The sequence below is a fragment of the Mustela erminea genome, chromosome 9, assembly GCF_009829155.1.
Source record: "Mustela erminea isolate mMusErm1 chromosome 9, mMusErm1.Pri, whole genome shotgun sequence".
NCBI classification, from domain to species: Eukaryota; Metazoa; Chordata; class Mammalia; order Carnivora; family Mustelidae; genus Mustela; species Mustela erminea.
The window spans coordinates 69,464,202-69,481,819 of record NC_045622.1 but is presented as its reverse complement, the minus strand read 5'-3'; the positions used below and the strand labels follow the sequence as shown (position 1 = coordinate 69,481,819).

General features: G+C 45.5%; 1 protein-coding gene across 2 annotated transcripts; it reads right to left on the bottom strand.

Annotated features, from left to right (window-relative positions):
* Positions 1-433: 433 nt before the first annotated feature.
* LOC116599167 (calcitonin) lies at positions 434-5,051 on the bottom strand. 2 transcript variants are annotated; one of them, XM_032358885.1, is made up of 5 exons: positions 4,983-5,051; positions 3,844-3,938; positions 3,449-3,595; positions 1,117-1,301; positions 434-651 (listed from the first exon to the last, which is right to left on the bottom strand). In XM_032358885.1, the coding sequence occupies exons 2-4, from the start codon at positions 3,927-3,929 to the stop codon at positions 1,142-1,144; spliced, it is 393 nt and encodes a 130-aa protein (XP_032214776.1). In that variant the 5' UTR covers positions 3,930-3,938; positions 4,983-5,051; the 3' UTR covers positions 434-651; positions 1,117-1,141. The 2 variants fall into 2 exon arrangements, with proteins under 2 accessions (XP_032214776.1, XP_032214775.1); XM_032358884.1 differs by lacking the exons at positions 434-651; positions 1,117-1,301 and adding an exon at positions 2,302-2,543.
* Positions 5,052-17,618: the final 12,567 nt, after the last annotated feature.

Here is a 17,618-nt window from a genome sequence, read left to right as displayed (position 1 = left end):
GAAATAATAATGGCATCTCCTTCATGGAGTTGTCATAAAGATTAAATGAATTAATAGGTATAAAACACTGTCTTAGAATATCATCTGGCCTATTTTGAGTTAGCACTCAAAAAACATCAATGACTACTATTATTACTATTACACTGGGAAACAAGTTGAAATGAACCACCAGGGTCTCAAAACACATGTATCCAAAATATGTTTTTAATCTTGATGAAGTTCACAAATGGTACAATATTGAGATTTCCTTAAACAAAGTATACAATCATGTTCTTAGACAACAAGGCAAAGCATCACTGTTCCCATGTGTCCTAAAGGCCATGAAGGCAATGATTTATTGCCCCCGCTAAGGCTTGGCAGAGCCACCATGATCAACAGGATAGCTCTCAGAGAACCCATTTGCTATCAGATAAGCCAATAATAGATGCCATCACACTGCACACAGAATCAAATATATAAAAAAAAACACACAATACATATGGAATTAGCTTATTTTGCATTCAGTTTCATTCCTTTCAAGTGACAAAGGTGCTTTTTTTTTTTTTTTCCAGTATCTATTGGGATGCAAACATGTATATCTTCCATGGGGCCTTCTCACCAAGTGTTGTCAACAGAAATTAATAGAAGTGGTGAGTTCAGCTTCATGGTTACCTGAGATGGGAAAAAATAAAAATAAAAAAAGAAGAGGAAGAAGGAGGAGGAAGTGGAGGAGAAGAAAGATAAATTGGAGAATAAGAAGGACAAGAAGGGAACATTCACAATTATTACTAAAAAGAAAACAAATTTACGGGAGTGCTTCCTTAAATAGCATTTACAAAGTATGGGTCTGAGGTATCAATAGGCTTTTAGCAAAAATAAAAAAAAGCGACTATCAATCAGCAAGCTTTTTTTTTTTTTTTTTTTCATATCTCCTCTTAGAAAAATGACACTGCGTGTCTGCAGCCTATCCCAGTGCTCTGATTTCAGGCTGAGGTACAAAAGAAACTCACTATTCAGAAGGAAGAATGCTATTGGAAGGAAGGGATCTGAACACCCTACCAGGTCCAGTGGGTTCAAAATGTGGATCATAACCTCCAAATTCCTTCCCCTCCCATTCAACAATACAAGGGTGGTCACCTTCTTCCTGGAGTCCAGTAGCTGCTCAGGCATGAAGGTCCCTGCGGCGACGGCCAAAGGCTTCAGAGCCCACATCGGTGGGCACAAAGTTGTTCTTGACCACAGCTCCAGATCTGCTCAGCAAGCCTGCCAGCCGATGGGTCACGCAGGTGGCAGTGTTGCAGGATCTCTTCTGGGCAGTGATGCTGATTTGCAGGATGGAGAAAGAAGACAAGTCCTGTCAGTGAGAGGCAAGAGGCAGGAGCTTGCCCCATGGGGCCTTCATAAAGAGAATTGCAGCTCTTTGACATACCACTTAAGAATAAGGGTTTCTCCTAAATGCAATTATCAAAGCTGTTAGGAGAAATGGCCTGGCAGCTTTGGCTAGGAGCCCTGCCCAAAGACCTTCATGAAAAACACCTCACGCCAATGGTACGGAAGTGTGCAATCACTATAGGGTATGCAGGAAGCTGATGTTACACTGCACTTTAACTAACTGGAACTTAAATAAAAACTTAAAGAAAAAGAAAAAGAAAAAACCCAGTGCTAAGCTAGACTCCAGGACACACGTACTAAAACCTACAGTTATTGGCACTTACATAGAGTTCTTTTAGAACCAGGAGGAAGGGATGACCAAAGGCGCAGCCCTACCCCCAAGACATGCAAGGAGCGACCAGCAGCCAGACGGCAGCCACAGACACCAACAAAACCACTTTCCATGGGAAAATAAAAATCCCCTGAAGTCTTACCTGGAAGGGCCTCAGAGAGCACGGATGCTGCATCCTCCCCCAGAAGTGTTTACCTGCTCCTCAGCACACCTGTTCTTGATGGTGGAGCTGGTTCATAGGGACCACTCACCAAGGCCTGTATCCGGCTACCCTGAGGCTAAAGCTACGTTTGAACATAGGCTCTGGTCACTCTCAAGCCTCAGACAGGGACCAGAGTAATGACCACCACAGTGCAAATTCTTGTAGAAAATAGGTTTATTCATCAATGGTGAAGCATGAGGGATGAAGCAGAAATGGGAGGGCTCTGCTTTGAAATCCTCTGGGATCTCACAAAGCTTCCCTTGCTCTTACCTCTAACCTGGTCTAGGAGTCCTGCCCTCTTCCCTTCCACCCTGAGATCCCCAGCATTCTCTGGCATAAGCAAAGCTGCCAATACCAGCTTAAAGAGCTACCGAAGTGAAATCTGCATGCGCTAAGTTCATCAGTGGGAGCAGGAAGGGAAATCAGGAAGGAGTGGGAGTTCAGTTGGCATCCTGGGGCGCCCCAAAGTGGGGTTAACTGCCCCTCTCCAAGCCGCTGGCTATGTCCCTTCTCTTCCCAGGTGTTTCAGCCCCGAAGCCGATGCCAGAGAATGTATGAAAGTTGTTGAGGTCCTTCGAGTATGTGCCCAGCACACAGGTACTCAGATTACTGCACCGCTTAGCTCGGAAGCTGTCCAGGCTGCAGGGAAAAGACATGCCAGACAATACCATGCCCAGGGTCTGCCCCAGAGGGCAGTCATGCAGAAGGCTGGGCCAGGGAGGGGGCAGTTGGAGCAGAGGCAGGAGGGGCAGGCAGCCACACAGCTCTCAATCCACCAGTAGGAGAACCTAGAGGTTTCTTGAGCCAGGGCAGGGTGGGGAAGGGCTGTGGTGCGGAAGGGGTAGTCTTCCCTAGCATTCCTCATGCTGCAATACGTCAGTCGTCATGCTCTGCACTGAGATTTGCAGGGTAGCTGCTTGTGCATCTCATGCCTCTGAGCCAGCAGGGCCACGGCCAGGCCGGGGCTGGTGTGTGCTCCAAGCTCAGGGGACGCAGGGAGGGGAGGCAGGAGCAGGGCATGTGGCCCCCGACAACGTGCGCATCTTTGCACAGCCTACACATTTAAAGACCCCAGACCTACCTCAGACAGTGCCCTACCCAACCCTACCCTCCGCAAAGGCCTTTGGTTTCACCTTGCCAACCTGCAGTAAAGGCTCCTTGTCAGTGTGAAAGAACACACTGGTTCAATTTCTGAAACATCCTGAGATATACCAAGTCCATCCCCTGGCTTCACACTTACCAGTCCCAAGCCAACCGATGCTGGAATTTCTCCTCAGTAGGGCAAGACCAATGCCCCATGTAAGGGCTTCTACACTTCCCCATTCTATCTCCTAACAGCTTTCAGGAATGGGCCTTTTTAATGTGTCTAACCACAGTCTCTTCGGCTCCACCTGGACAGGTCTTCCACGAGCCTGAGGACGGCAGCGCTGCATGGCCTGGTGAACAACCACAGGCTGCTGGACTCCTTCTGGCCAGAGGCTGTTCTTCCTACCTCTCTCGGATACGTCTTTCCGGATGTGCCAGGGCGGAGTGGGGAGGCTTACCTGGAGCCCTCCATCTCCTCCTGCTCCTGCTCCTGCTCCAGCTCATTTGCCTTCCTCTGCACGTAGGCCTTCACCAGGGCAGCCAGCAGGAGGCGGCCCTCCTTCTCACTGAGCGCAGTGGGGTCTGGGAGGCTCTCCAAAGCAGACCTGGGGGAGGGGAAGCAAACCCAACAGAGGCTCTGAGCCCCTGCCTGCCTCCTCCCCAGGATAAGCAGCAAGGCTTCCTGGTCTCTGTGACTTTCCCTGAGGACATGCCTTCTACTCCCCACCGCCGCTGCAGGGCTGAATTCAATGTCCACCAAGCATCTTAACTGTAGGGGTGACTTCAGAAGCAAGGACTGCCTGATCCCAGGGACAGTAGAAGGGGAAGGTTCTAAGGCTTCAGGCTGCCTCACCTGAATGGTGCCGCCTGGAGGCTGCCTGCCTGGCACAGGACCAAGATGCTGAAAGCCAAGAAGGGGGAGGACTTCCAGAAGCCCATGATGCCTCTCTGTAAGGAGAGAAAGACATTACACGCTGCGCCAAGACCCAGCAAGGCCTGGAGCCCACAGACCTGGGTTCCTGTGCTGCCTCAGTCACAGCTGCCTTGTGGCTTCAGTCAAGTTGCCCCGCCTCCCCCAGCTTCCCTGCACTTGCCAGAAGGGCTGTTGGGAATTTGAAAAGATACCAGCAAAGAAAGGGGTTGTAGAGCAGAAACAGGTGTCGTGGGGCTGGTAGAGTTCTGTGGAAAATCAGGGAGAAACCACACACCAGTGCCTGCAAATACATGCACACCCTTCTGCCTTCTGCAGCGACCAAGCAGGGCCCACCCTAACACACAACTGTTCTCCCACTGTGCCACTCTTCTCAGGGACTGAGAAATCCACGACCACCTTCCCCTCCCCGCTAATGCGTGGGAGAGGGAAGTGGGAAGGGTACCTTGGAAAGGAGCACTGACCTCTCAGTGAGTTTGGACTCGGCGAAATTTTTAACCTGCCAGTTACTGGTGCCTTTGGGCTCTGGCACCCCAGCCCCCTGTGCTGGAGTGCAGTTTAGCTGTTGCTGCTGGTCGCCAGCCTCCGGAGGTGAGCCTCTGCCCTGTTCGGCTGACTGCACAGCCCAGGTCCCCGCCAGCGTCTCAGGACGCTCGTGGGCTGGCGGACCCTCATAGGAAGTCTCAAGGATCCGCCGTCCTGACAATCAAACTTGATTCCTCAGGGCACAGATCGCGCAGGGTACTCCCAGACCAAACTTAGGCTGGATCCTGCACGCCAAGGTGCACAAACGCAGGGGCCTCAGACCCGCCTACCTGGGCTGGCGGAGTTTCCAGACCCCAGGCGACGCCCAGGGAATGCTTGGAGTTCCACCTGCGCTAATTAGAAAACAACGCTCTAACAGCCACCTTCCTTCCCCTGAGCGGGACAGAGAACTAGGAGCACCTGCCTGCGGGTGGGCCTCAACGGCCTTGAGAGGCAAAAGGCAGATAGATGGAGCAAACCAGATGAACTAATCCAGAGGCAAGTTACTAGAGTTAGCGGAGTGGGAAGTTCCTCACCTGGATACTGGAGTTTCTGGAGAGCTCTAGCGGCCGGTCCGCCCCGATGGACACAACGCCTGCTGCGGGCGTCTTCCCCGCGGAGCTCTGGGCTCTTATTCCAGCGATAGTGGGAGGGGGGTCCCCACGAGTCCGCGCGGCCAATCCAAAGTGGCCAGGACCTATCCAGCTCCAATTGCGTCATTGCTCGCCCTCCCTGCACTGGTTCTCTAGGGAGGGGAACCATCCGCTCTGGCTGTCTTTTGCAATGAGGTCATTGCTTGGAGAGCGGGAGGGCGTGGAGGGGTGGAGCGCTTTCGACGTCCAGAAAGTGGTGGCCCAGCGGGGAGTCTGGCGTTACCTACGGTGAGGTGCCAGAGCTTCTCTCACTTTCTTGGTGCCTGAACTCCGTCCGATCTCGAAACCCCTCCTACTATACCAGTATGGGACCCTCCTCCCCCACCATCCGGACTGGCCGCCTAGACCCCCAGGAAGTTAAACAGCAGGCTGGGGTCCTATAAAGAAATCTCAGCTGAAATAGTCCCCTGTGAAGAAGTTGGTGGGGGCAGGGGAGAGGAGCTTGGAAGACTGATCTCCTTGGACCACCTTGGGTACTCCTGAGCTATCCTCTGCTCTCCCCCACCCCCACACCACCTGCGCTACGCAAAGTTGTTCTGCTTCTAGTCTGGCGAGCAAAGCCACCTTGGCCTCACTCCTTTGGGACGGTTGGGAGTGGGAGGGAGGACAGGGGAAGGGGCTAAGCTGGCATTTCCCTCCTACTCCCGAGACCTGGACTGCCGGCTCAGCATCTTCCACTCTAACCCAGGACCCTCCACTGCATCGCTGGGCTGGTTTACACAGCTGTCCTGAGCTTCAAGATTCTGTTTGCCTAGCTGCTGCGCTGGGACAGACTGTGTCCGGGTTTCTACCTGCGTCGCACCACACCCCGACCCCACTTTTCTGAAGCTCTTGATTGCGGAGCGGGCGGGGCTCCTGAGCGGTCCCACAAAGGACAGCCGGTGCTGCAAACCCAAAGGGCAGCCTTCGGACTTTCACACTCGTGCTTCTTTCAGCTACAGGCGGGCTGGTGAGTGCACTCACGCTGCGCGCGGGGCGCACGTCCGGCACTGACACACCTGGACCCCAGCCACCGCTCGGCTTTTCGCATTCACACGCGGACACTCGGGTAGAGCCAGTACTTGCTGCAACTTAACGCGCCTCCACCCGCTGTTAGCAAATGAGCGCGCGCCCAACAAGCTAAACCAACGTCTCCCAAACCCAAAAGCGACCCTGCCAGTTTCTGCTTTGGGTAACAAACACGTTTAACACACAGGGGTGCACATTGTTCCCTAAGCACGCGCGCACTCACCCTGTCTCAGCTTTATCTCTTTAAGGAGAGCCGGGTTCTTGGAGCCCTCGCTGCGGGCTCTCGCCCCACCTGAGCGCGGAGAGATCCCCAGCTCTTGGCGAAGGGCCATAGAGTGGGCTGGCGGATAGAAGCAGTAGGAAGAAGTGAAGATTACCCCCCCCCCCACACACACACACACCTCGGGGCCTCTGGCTGGTCCTTTTAAGGGGTGAGGGCTGTGCCCCCAAATAAGCCCTCTGGCCCATCCTGAGCTCAGAAGCCTCTCGAATAGCCTCGGCTGGTGGTGAAGGGCAGAGGGTGAAGCCAGAGGCTCACGGGATCCCGCCTGCTGGTGCTTACTGCTTCTGCAGATCAAAAGGGCGCTCAGGGGCTGCCTGTCTGGGCCCTCTGGGTCTTATTTGCCATTGCACCTGGGCAACTAAACTCCAGGTAACAACCCCAAAGAATCCTGATCCTGGAATCCGGTGGCTCTTGCCGGGCCTGCTTGCTACCCCAACAAGCAGAGTGCACAGTGGCTGCATGACCCAGGTTTCCCGTAGCCCGGTACGCTGCGCCTAGAGTAGCTCAGAGCAGTAGAGGACGGCTAGGAGAAGCCGGCCCCTTTCTCCCAAAGCCCTGCAGAAACAGGAGACTTCTGTGTCCCTCTCTCCCGGTGGCATGGAAAGGCACAGCTGGGAGGCACCACCTGACTAACGTCTCTGCCCTCTACACCGCCTGTTCCCGGACGGCTGCTAGGGTCTCTGAAGTCTGGCAGAGCCTGTAACCGGCTCCAGGAGCTCAGGGTTCCTATCTCCCCCGAGCTCTGGGGAACTTGCGGAAATAGCTGGGCCGACTTAGGGGACGAGGGGGAGGGGGAAAGAGTAGGAAAGCAGTTCCAGAAGACCTCAGACCCTAAAGCCCCAAGCTGCCTAGCCGGACGAAGCTAGTGGCGCCCTGAGCCTGGGAAGCAGATGGGGCGCGTGGATGGATTCAGGTTGGGGTTTGGCCTCCCAGGAGGCCCACAAATAAGAATTTGGGGAAAAATTTTCCAAGTTTCCTTGGGATTGAGGACTGGAGAGAGCTAGGGCTTTCCTGAAGTGTTGGGACAAGCTGTGCAGCCACCAAGAGGAGTCCCCAGCTGTGCCCTCTGCCCCCACGGCGCGAACTGGGTTGCCCACAGTCCAGCAAACAGCTGCTACCTCGGATAAAGTCCGGGGATGTTTCTTTAAAGGCCTCTGACAAGTAAGGTGTGCACCCCACCCGCAGGCAAACAACACCAAAATACCTGGGTCCGTGCTTTGAATATCTTCTTGCGCACTGCAAAGTGACGGGCTATTTCACCTGTAAGCATCCAGAATTCTTTGACATGGTCTTCTCTTTCCTGTCTTTGCACAGTGTCTGTCGCACAGTAGGTGTACAGCCAATGTTCGGTGAAGGGGGAGTCAGCAAGAGGATGAAAGAGTGTGAAGTTCCATGGGTTCATAACAGTCAGAGTCAGCAGTAAATCCGCAGCCAAGTTGGACTAAATAGACCCAATTTAGATCCATTAGATGGCAAAACAGATCCTTGATCCAAAGACACACCTCTTTACCGAACAGAAGGAATCGGTGTCCAGGTGAAAACTTTCTGGAATCTAATGTGAGAGGAAGTACTGAGGACTTCTCTTCCGAAGTACACCAGCTCAAAAGCAGTTTTCCTCACTGCATCCTTGTATTATATTAGTGAGTGGATGGAAGGAAAAGTCAATACAATAACTTGCGTTCTAAATTGAGAAAATTAAATTTTGATTTCCCTGGAACTGTTTGGAGCTCCAAGGCATCCCCAATCAAACCAGCTAGCATAAAGATTTACAAAGGATAGTTTCTCAGGAATGCCTTGTGCTTTTAAATCATCTCAAGTATTTTGATGCTCTGCTTAACTATCTTATGTAATTACTTTTAAATTTTGAAACTGCTAGTCTTTTTTTGCTAGTCTTTTTAAAAATAATTATTTTTCAGTGTTCCAAGATTCATTGTTTTTGCATCACACCCAGTGCTCCAGGCAATATGTGACCTCCACAATACCCACCAGCAGGCTCTCCCAACCCCCACCTCCCTCCCCTCCAAAACCCTCAGTTTGTTTCTCAGAGTCGACAGTCTCTCATGGTTCATTGCCCCTCCAATTTCCCCCAACTCACTATTCCTTTCCTTCTCCTAATGTCCTCCATGTTATTCCTTATGCTCCACAAGTAAGTGAAACTATACGATAATTGACTCTCTCTCTGCTTCACTTACTTCACTCAGCATAATCTCCTCCAGTCCCATCCATGTTGATACAAAAGTTGGGTATTCATCCTTTCCAATGGAGGCATAATACTACATTGTATATATGGACCATATCTTCTTTATCCATTCGTCTGTTGAAGGGCAAGTTGGCTCTTTCCACAGTTTGGCAATTGTGACCATTGCTGCTATGAATATTGGGGTGTAGACGGTCCTTCTTTTCACTACATCTGTATCTTTGGGGTAAATACCCTGTTGAAACTGCTTGTCTTAACCAATTTTAGAGAGAAAGAGATTCTATATACTAAATTTTTAAAGTTTATTTTTACTTACTCTCTGTTTTCTTTACAAATTTCCTAGGAGAAATATCCTTAGGAGTAAGTTATACATGCAACAAATATTTATTTGAGGACCTACTATGTGCCAGACATCATTCAGGCACTAGCAATCATGATGAACAAAAACCCTGCCCTCTTGATGCTTGTATTAAAATGATGTATTCTTGGGTGGCTCAGTTGGTTAAGCGACTACCTTCTGCCAAGGTCATGATCCTGGAGTCCTGGACTCTGCTTCTCCCTCTGCCCCTTCCCCTCTCATGCTCTCTGTAACGTGCTCTCTCTCCTCATTCTCTCTCTTCAAATAAATAAAGTTTAAAATGATGTATTCAACAGAAAATCTTTGTATATACTCTACCCAAATAAAATACATCCCTACCCTACTCACATCCTTCAGTGTGGTAATGTCATAATTTATTTGTCAGAAGGATATTAAGGGTTTACATAATTAAACAATGTAAATATTATTTATTCTCAGCTGATCAACATAGTATACTTGATTACAATTTCTTGTTATTTGTTTTACTTCTAGTAATTCCCTCACTTTTCATTTGTCTAATTTTCTTTCTGCTCTTACCTGTTTATTCCTTTTCCTTGATCTTATTTGTTCCTCATTCTTGGTTTCCTCTCACTTTTGTGGATCACATTCACCATTATTTGATGGATAGATTTTCTGGAAATGGAATTCTAGGCTGCAAATTACTTTCACTCAGATTTTGAAAATATTCTCCACTGTTTTCTATTTCCTCTGTGGAAACCAACCTTCCTTCCTTCCTTCCTTTCCTTCTTCTTCTTCTTCTTTTTTGTTTTTTGTTTTGTTTTGTTTGGGGTTTTTTTGTTGTTTTTTATCTCTCTCTCTCAGAGTCTTCTCACTAGTGTTCTAAAATACCATGATGACGTACTTTGGCATAGGCTATTTTTATTTATTGTTATGAGTACTACGAGAACACTTGTAATCTGAAAATTCATGCCCTTCACTTCAGGGAAATTTTCTTGCTTTATTTCTTTGATAATTTCCTCCCTCCTTTACCACCTTGGGTTCAACATTCTGAGCTGGGGGGTTCTTTTCTAATTTACCTTGTTTTTAAGTTCTCTTGATTGTATTTTTAATTTCCAGGAGGTTTTTTGTTTTTATTTTGTGAGTGTTACTTTTTACATACTCCTGTTTTTATTTAATGAATACAACTTTGTCTCTAGTTTGCTGAAGCTATTATATATGGGTTTTGTTTTTCCCTAGGGGAAATACCCCTAAGGAATATTTCTCCTAGGAAATTTGCAAAGAAAACAGAGTAAGTTAAAATTCGTTTTGTTCTTCTCCCATTAGAGGCTATTCTCACACCTCTAGTTCTCCTTGACTGCTCATTTATATTTAAGAGAAAGGTAATAAACTGCTAATCAGAATAAGGGACTTGTCAGAGTTGTCCATCAGTAGGCCTCAATATAATGATTAGATGGGAAGCAACCTCTCCATTTTACTGGAGGGGATCCTAAACTATGAGTGGGTATAAGAATTTTTCCTTGTCTTTTCATTCATTCTAAGAGTCCTCCAATCTCCTGCATGGGTCAGTGGGATGGGGTATGAGGTAGAGTATAATCCAATGAGTAGGGAAGGAGGCTAACAGTTTGCCATTCATTATAGTAATCCTCCAGGTTTTCTAGGACCCAGGAGGGATAAACATCTAACTGCATGGGATATAGAAAGAAATCTTGTGTCTATGTATTCCTCTGAATGTCTTGCAGTTTTTTCACTTTTCAGTCCATCCTGTATCTCCAACAACAGAGACAACCAACTGCTCACAGCCCCAAGTTTGTCCTGGGTCCTTGCTTCATTCTTTCATTTTTTTTTAAAAATTTTATTTCATTTTTTTCAGTGTTCCAAGATTCATTGTTTATGTACCACACCCAGTGCTCCATGCAATATGTGCCCTCCTTAATACCCACCAGCTGGCTTTCCCAAATCCCAACTCCCCTCCCCTCCCAAACCCTCAGTTTGTTTCTCAGAGTCCACAGTCTCTCATGGTTCTTCTCCCACTCCTATTTCCCCCAGCTTACTTCTCTCCTTCAACCAGTGTCCTCCATGTTATTCCTTATGCTCCACAAGTAAATGAAACTATATGATAATTGACTCTCTCTGCTTGACTTATTTCACTCAGCATAATCTCCTCCAGTCCCATCCATGTTGATACAAAAGTTGGGTATTCATGCTTTCTGATGGACATAATACTCCATATTTCTGATGGCATAATACTCCATTGTATATATGAACCATATCTTCTTTATCCATTTGTCTGTTGAAGGGCAACTTGGCTCTTTCCACAGTTTGGCAATTGTGGCCATTGCTGCTATCAACATTGGGGTACAGACGGCCCTTCTTTTCACTACATCTGTATCTTTGGGGTAAATACCCAGTAGTGAAATTTCAGGGTCATAGGGTAGTTCTATTTTTAATTTCTTAAGGAATCTCCACACTGTTTTCCAAAGTGGCTGCACCAACTTGCAGTCCTACCACCAGTGTAAGAGGGTTTCCCTTTCTCCACATCCTCTCCAACACATGTTGTTAACTGTCTTATTAATTTTGGCCATTCTAACTGGTGTAAGGTGGTATCTCAATGTGGTTTTGATTTGAATCTCCATGATGGCTAATGATGATGAACATTTTTTCAGGTGTCTCTTAGCCATTTGTATGTCTTCTTTGGAGAGGTGTCTGCTCATGTATTCTGCCTATTTTTTGACATGATTAATCTGTTTTCTGAGTGTTGAGTTTGAGGAGCTCTTTATAGCTCTTGGATATCAGCCCTTTGTCTGTAGTGTCATTTGCGAATATCTTCTCCCATTCCATGGGTTGCCTTTTTGTTTTGTTGACTGTTTCCTTCACTGTGCAGAAGTTTCTGATCTTGATGAAGCCCCAAAAGTTCATTTTCACCTTTGTTTCCTTTGCCTTTGGAGACATGTCTTGAAAGAAGTTGTTGTGGCCGGAGTTGAAGAGATTACTGCCTATGTTCTCCTCTAGGATTTTGATAGATTCCTGCCTCACATTGAGGTCTTTTATCCATTTTGAGGTTTATCTTTGTGTGTGGTATAAGAGAATGGTCAAGTTTCATTCTCCTATACATAGCTGTCCAACTTTCCCAGCACCATTTATTGAAAAGACAGGCTTTTTTCTGCTGTATATTTTCTCCTTCTTTGTCAAAGATTATTTGACCATGGAGTTGCAGGTCCATATCTGGGCTCTCTACTCTGTTCACTGATCTCTGTGTCTGTTTTTGTGCCAGTACCATGCTGTCCTGGTGATCACAGTTTTGTAGTCAAGCTTGAAATCTGACAATGTGATGCCCCTGTTTTGTTTTTCTTTTCAACATTTCCTTAGCAATTTCTGGTCCCTTCTGGTTCCATACACATTTTAGGATTGTTTGTTCCAGCTCTTTGAAAAATGCCAGGACTTTGATCAGATGGCATTGAAAGTATAGATTGCTCTAGGCAGTATAGACATTTTAACAATGTTTAAATTAAAATGTTTAATTTTAAATGTTTAACAGTATAAACATTTAACTATGTTTATTCTTCCGATCCATGAGCATGGAATCCTTTTCCATCTTTTTGTATCATCTTCAATTTCTTTCCTGAGTGTTCTGTAGTTCTTTGAATATAGATCCTTTACCTCTTTGGTTAGGTTTATTCCCAGTATCTTATTTAAAAAAAAAAAAAGATTTTATTTACCCATTTGACAGAAGAGATCACAAGTAGGCAGAGAAGCTGAGAGAGAGAGGGGGAAGCAGGCTCCCCGCTGAGCAGAGAGCCGGATGTGGGGGCTCAATCACAGGATCCTGAGATCATGACTTGAGCTGAAGGTAGAGGGTTAACCCACTGAGCCACTCGGGCACCCTTATCTTATGGTTCTTGGTGCTGTAGTTAATGGAATCAATTCTCTAATTTCCCTTTCTATATTTTCATTGTTAGTGTATAAAACAGCAACTTATTTCTGTACATTGATTTTGTATCCTGCCACATTAGTGAATTGCTGTAAGAGTTCTAGTAGTTTGGGGGTGGAGTCTTTTGGGTTTTTCATATAAAGTATCATGTCATCTGCTTCTTGTTGGATTTCCCTTCCCTACCAGAGTTTATACTAGAAATTTATGTCTTTGCAATGCTTTCTCTTCTACTCAACCAGTTAAGAACACTGGCTAAAAGAGGGAGATACAGACAGTCTTTGCAGAGCTCTCAAATTAGACCCATTTCACTAGGCACTTGACCTCAGCTGATTCCCACTCCCCATCACAGGCCACCTGCCTGGAGACTTTTTCCCAAATCCAAGAGAAATAGAGATGCCAATATTTAACCCAAAGAAGTCCCTTCTAGAGAATATTTTTAGAATTGTCTCTCCTTGCCAGAGAATGAGCAAAGCATGGTGGCCCGGACCCAAGCTGGTCACTGTTAGAGATGGACAGACTTAGTGAATGACGTCAAGGAATTACTCAGGTTGGGTTCCTCTGAGATGATTAAAATTCTCTCTTGGCTCAGACCCACAGGACCAAAATTGACTCTCTCTTTGCTGTCTGAGAGCATTGCCCCACACTACAAAGGAAGTAGAAATACAGTCCTTAAAACTTTCTTGTAAAGCTAATTAGAGCAAAATCTCCTGATTTCAAAAAAAATGTCAGAAAAAAGGGGAGTTTCGGTAAATTTCCAGGTAACTGAAACATACTTTATATGGAAAAAGTGTACCTTTTTAAAAGCCGTTTGGATGGAAACCATTTTATAATGCATACATTCTCCTCTTAACCTTCTCTGGATGACTCACAATTATCATCAGTCACAGTGCTATATCCTCAGTAAGGGCCTGAGTTAACTGGGATGTTTACCTCCAGGATTGTAGACGTCAGATGCTGTGATTTTCAACTCTTGGCCAATCATTTTTAGTCATCTTATATTCATCTTAGTATAGTAGTTATTCATATTTAGTTGCCTATAAGATCCTCTCAATCAAGAGCGCAGGATAATATTTTTTATTTCTGATAATTTCTTCTGGTCTCCAATAATGTATCTTCCCCTAGCCCTAGGCCCCGTGTACCTGAATTTTCACCTGCCGAATTCAATGCTGTCAAGAAAAGCCAAAAGAAGCATGCTCAGTAGAACTGGCTGGAGCAAATCAAAAGGAGGATTAAGGGAAAGAAGTGAGTATATCTCTTATGAGCAGTGCTAAAGAATTCTAATGTACTTTCCTATCTTTTCTGGTCCTCGCCTATGTCCTATATAGAGAATGTTTCTGGGGAAGTGAGTGTTTCTATGGTGTTAAAGAAATATGAAATAGGCCATAGATATAAAATGGGGTCTTGCATGATAGTGCTATCTAATAGAAACTTTCCATAATAATGGAAATTTTCCATATCTGTGCCATCCAACACAATAGCCACTAGCCACATGTGGCTCTTGAGCACTTGAAATATGGCTAGTGTTCACTAAAAGACTAAATTTTTAAATTCAATTGAGTTTAATTAATTTAAAATGTAAATAGCCAGGGCAACCTGGGTGGCTCAGTCGGTTAGGTGTCCAACGCTTGGTTTCAGCTCAGGTCATGATCTGACAGTTGTGGGATTGAGTCCCACATCAGGCTGTGCTCAGTGCAGAGCCTGCTCCAGATTCTATCTCCCTCTCATTCACACACATTCTCTCTCAAATAAATAAATAAAACCTTTTAAAAATAAATGTAAATAGCCATATTTAGCTAGAGGCTACTGTATTAGACAACTACAGTCTATGGAAAAGAGCAAGTGGTTAAATGCACAGATTCTGGAGCCAGAAACCCTATCATTCAAATTCCGACTCTCAAACTTATTAGCTGTTTGACCACAAACCTCTTGAAGTTCCTGTGACCTTCCTTTGTAAAATGGTGATACTAATACTGCTCATTTCATAGCATTGCTATGAGGATTACACAGGTAATAAACTTGGAGTACTTAGAATAGTGCATCACAAACTAGTAAGTGCTGTATAAATGTTAACCACTGTCTTATATTGGGTTTTTCCAGAAGCATAACCCAAGATAAGAACGGAAGTACAAAATATTTATTTGGGAGTTCTATCAGTAAGGGAACAGGAAAGGGAGACAAAGAAGAAAAGATAACCATTACAGAGTATAGTAATAGGTAGGTTACAGCTGCAGGCACTGGGGCTTTATCCTGCTTGGGACCTTCTGGAATACTGTAGAAAGAAAACCTAGAATTGTCCCATCCAACAAATGATAAGCTATCTATCTACCAACTCCAGTCCATCACTGCTTTGGGGGTCCTCCCAGAGCACAAACTCCCCAGTACATCTAGCCAGTCCCACATGGCCAAGCTTCTGGCCCAGGCAGAGGGTTCTGGGGGGCTTACACTAGAAAGCTGTGGGTACAAATGGAATTGGGAAACACTGATGGGGCATGAAGACAGTTTAGTATAGTCATATTAATATTATAGTCTGCCACTCCTTAATGACCCTCCCTAGAAACGGGCAGGAATAAGTTTCTCATCCATAATATGCTGTGAAAGATTAGCAAACAGGTTGTTCTATGCTGATGTTATCTCCACCCATCTGACTCTTAAGGTCTTTTCTCAGAGTATCTAGAAAGCCCTTTGGCACCCCCTGAGTCCTAGATACTGTTAACGTCAGTGCTCCTTTCATCAGTAGGCGAACACACAGAAAGATCAGTGCTCTATTCTCTTGAAGCAATAAATCAAACCCATGCAGAAGGCTGCCATTCAAAGGAAAATATAAAGGACGTGTTGTCAGAGATTTATTAATGCTGGATAAAGGCCAGCAGCAGGAGTCAGTAGAGCGGGTGTGGGGGGTTCTCAATCACGATTTATTAGTTTTCATGAATTGATTTTCTATTTCTTGTTGAACAGACCATATTTTCTCAAACCTCACATCCTACAAATTTCCTGGCCAGGAAATTACTGGAGAATTCCTTCTGCTTATTGTTGAAGATAATTATATCAGGATTTTTTTTTCATATATAGGTGTTTTCAGCTTTCAACCTTGGTGAGTTAAAATTAAATTTTCATACTCACTCCTGAAAGGATGGAGGGCTATGGAACATGGTAGAATAACTCTTACCAATAATGCTAATTGTTAACATTTGACATTGTATCCAGCAGAGTGCTTAGTGTCATATAACAGAGTCCTCTAAACTAATTTAAACAGGACAGTATTTGTTATAGGGTATTGAGTAGCTTACAGGTTTTTTTTTTTTTAAAAGGCTAGAGAATCAGGTCTGGATGCCACACAGCCAGGAGAAACCAACCACACCATGGAAATGTTCTAGTAGGAAGTTGTTACTATTCACCTATAGCAGCTTTGCCTCCAGGAAACTCCTCCATGAGTGCCGCCCGCAGAATATCCAGGACCCTCTCATACTGCCAGTATGCTAAGATGTTCACTCTTGCTTGCTTTCCAAGTGTTCATGAATGTCTGGCTGTTCATGAAAGATTGCCAGAACCTAAATTTTGTGCAGAACTCTAGCTGCAAGTGGATCTGAGAGGAAATGGTTTTAATTCTCTAACCTCTAAAGGAAGGCTTGCAAGAAGGGGTTTGGATGGTTATTGAGTAAGCTACACTCAGCTTCACTTGGATACCTAATAATCTTCTCTAAAAAAGGAATTTTACAGGGTTTTTTTTTTTTCTATCCAAGTCTATTTCTCCCTCACTTTTACCTTTCATAGTAAATGGAAGCACCAATAGCTTAGTGTGTTCAGCTCAAAATTTAGGTATTATCCTTAATTCCTCCTTTCCCTTTATCTATATCCAGTCTCTCAGTAAGTCTTATTAATTCTACTCTCCCCACCCCAAACACACCCCAAATCCATCCATGTCTATCTCCACTAGTATCTCAGTCTGTTTGAGCTACTGTAACAAAATAACACACAAGGTGGCTTATAAACCATAGAAATTTATCACAGTTCTGGAAGCTGGAAGTCTAGGATGTAGGTGCTAACATGATCAGAGAAGAGCTCTCTTGTGGGTTACAGACTTCTCACTGTATCCTCACATGGCAGAAGGTGACAAGGGAGCTCTCTGAGATCTTTTTTCCATGAACATTAATCTCATTCATGAGGGTTCATGACCTAACCACCTCCCAAAGACCCGATTTCATAACACCATCAGATTGAGTATTGGGATTTCAACATATGGAATTTGGGAGGACACAGAATTTCAGACCACCACAACCAGGGACCCTGGTCCAAGCCACCATCATCTCTACCTGTAGAATCCCAGTACTCTTTGAACTAGTCTCCTAGATGTGACTGTTGCATCTGTGCTCCCTTCTCCACATAACCCTTACAGTGATCTTTTAAAAGCATGGATTATACTGAGTCACTCCTTTACTTATAACTCTCCAGAATAATTAGAATAAAAAATTAAATAATTTTATATAGCTTTTAAGACAGATGTAACCTCCCTCTTATCTGTCTCTACAGTATCCTCTGATGGCAATCTCCCTTCACCCCATATATCTACACTGGGTTTTTGAAAAGTCCTAGAGCTAATCAAACTGAGACCTTTCTTACTGCTGAGCCTTTGATTTGCTGGTTTCTGTGCCTAGAAAAGCCTTTCTCATCTGTCAGTCTTCCCCTTCTATGATAATACCCCCACCTAACACACATACACCCACCGCTCTTTTGATGGCTGGCTCCTTATCACTCCTTAGTTTTCAACTTAAAAATCAAATGTCATC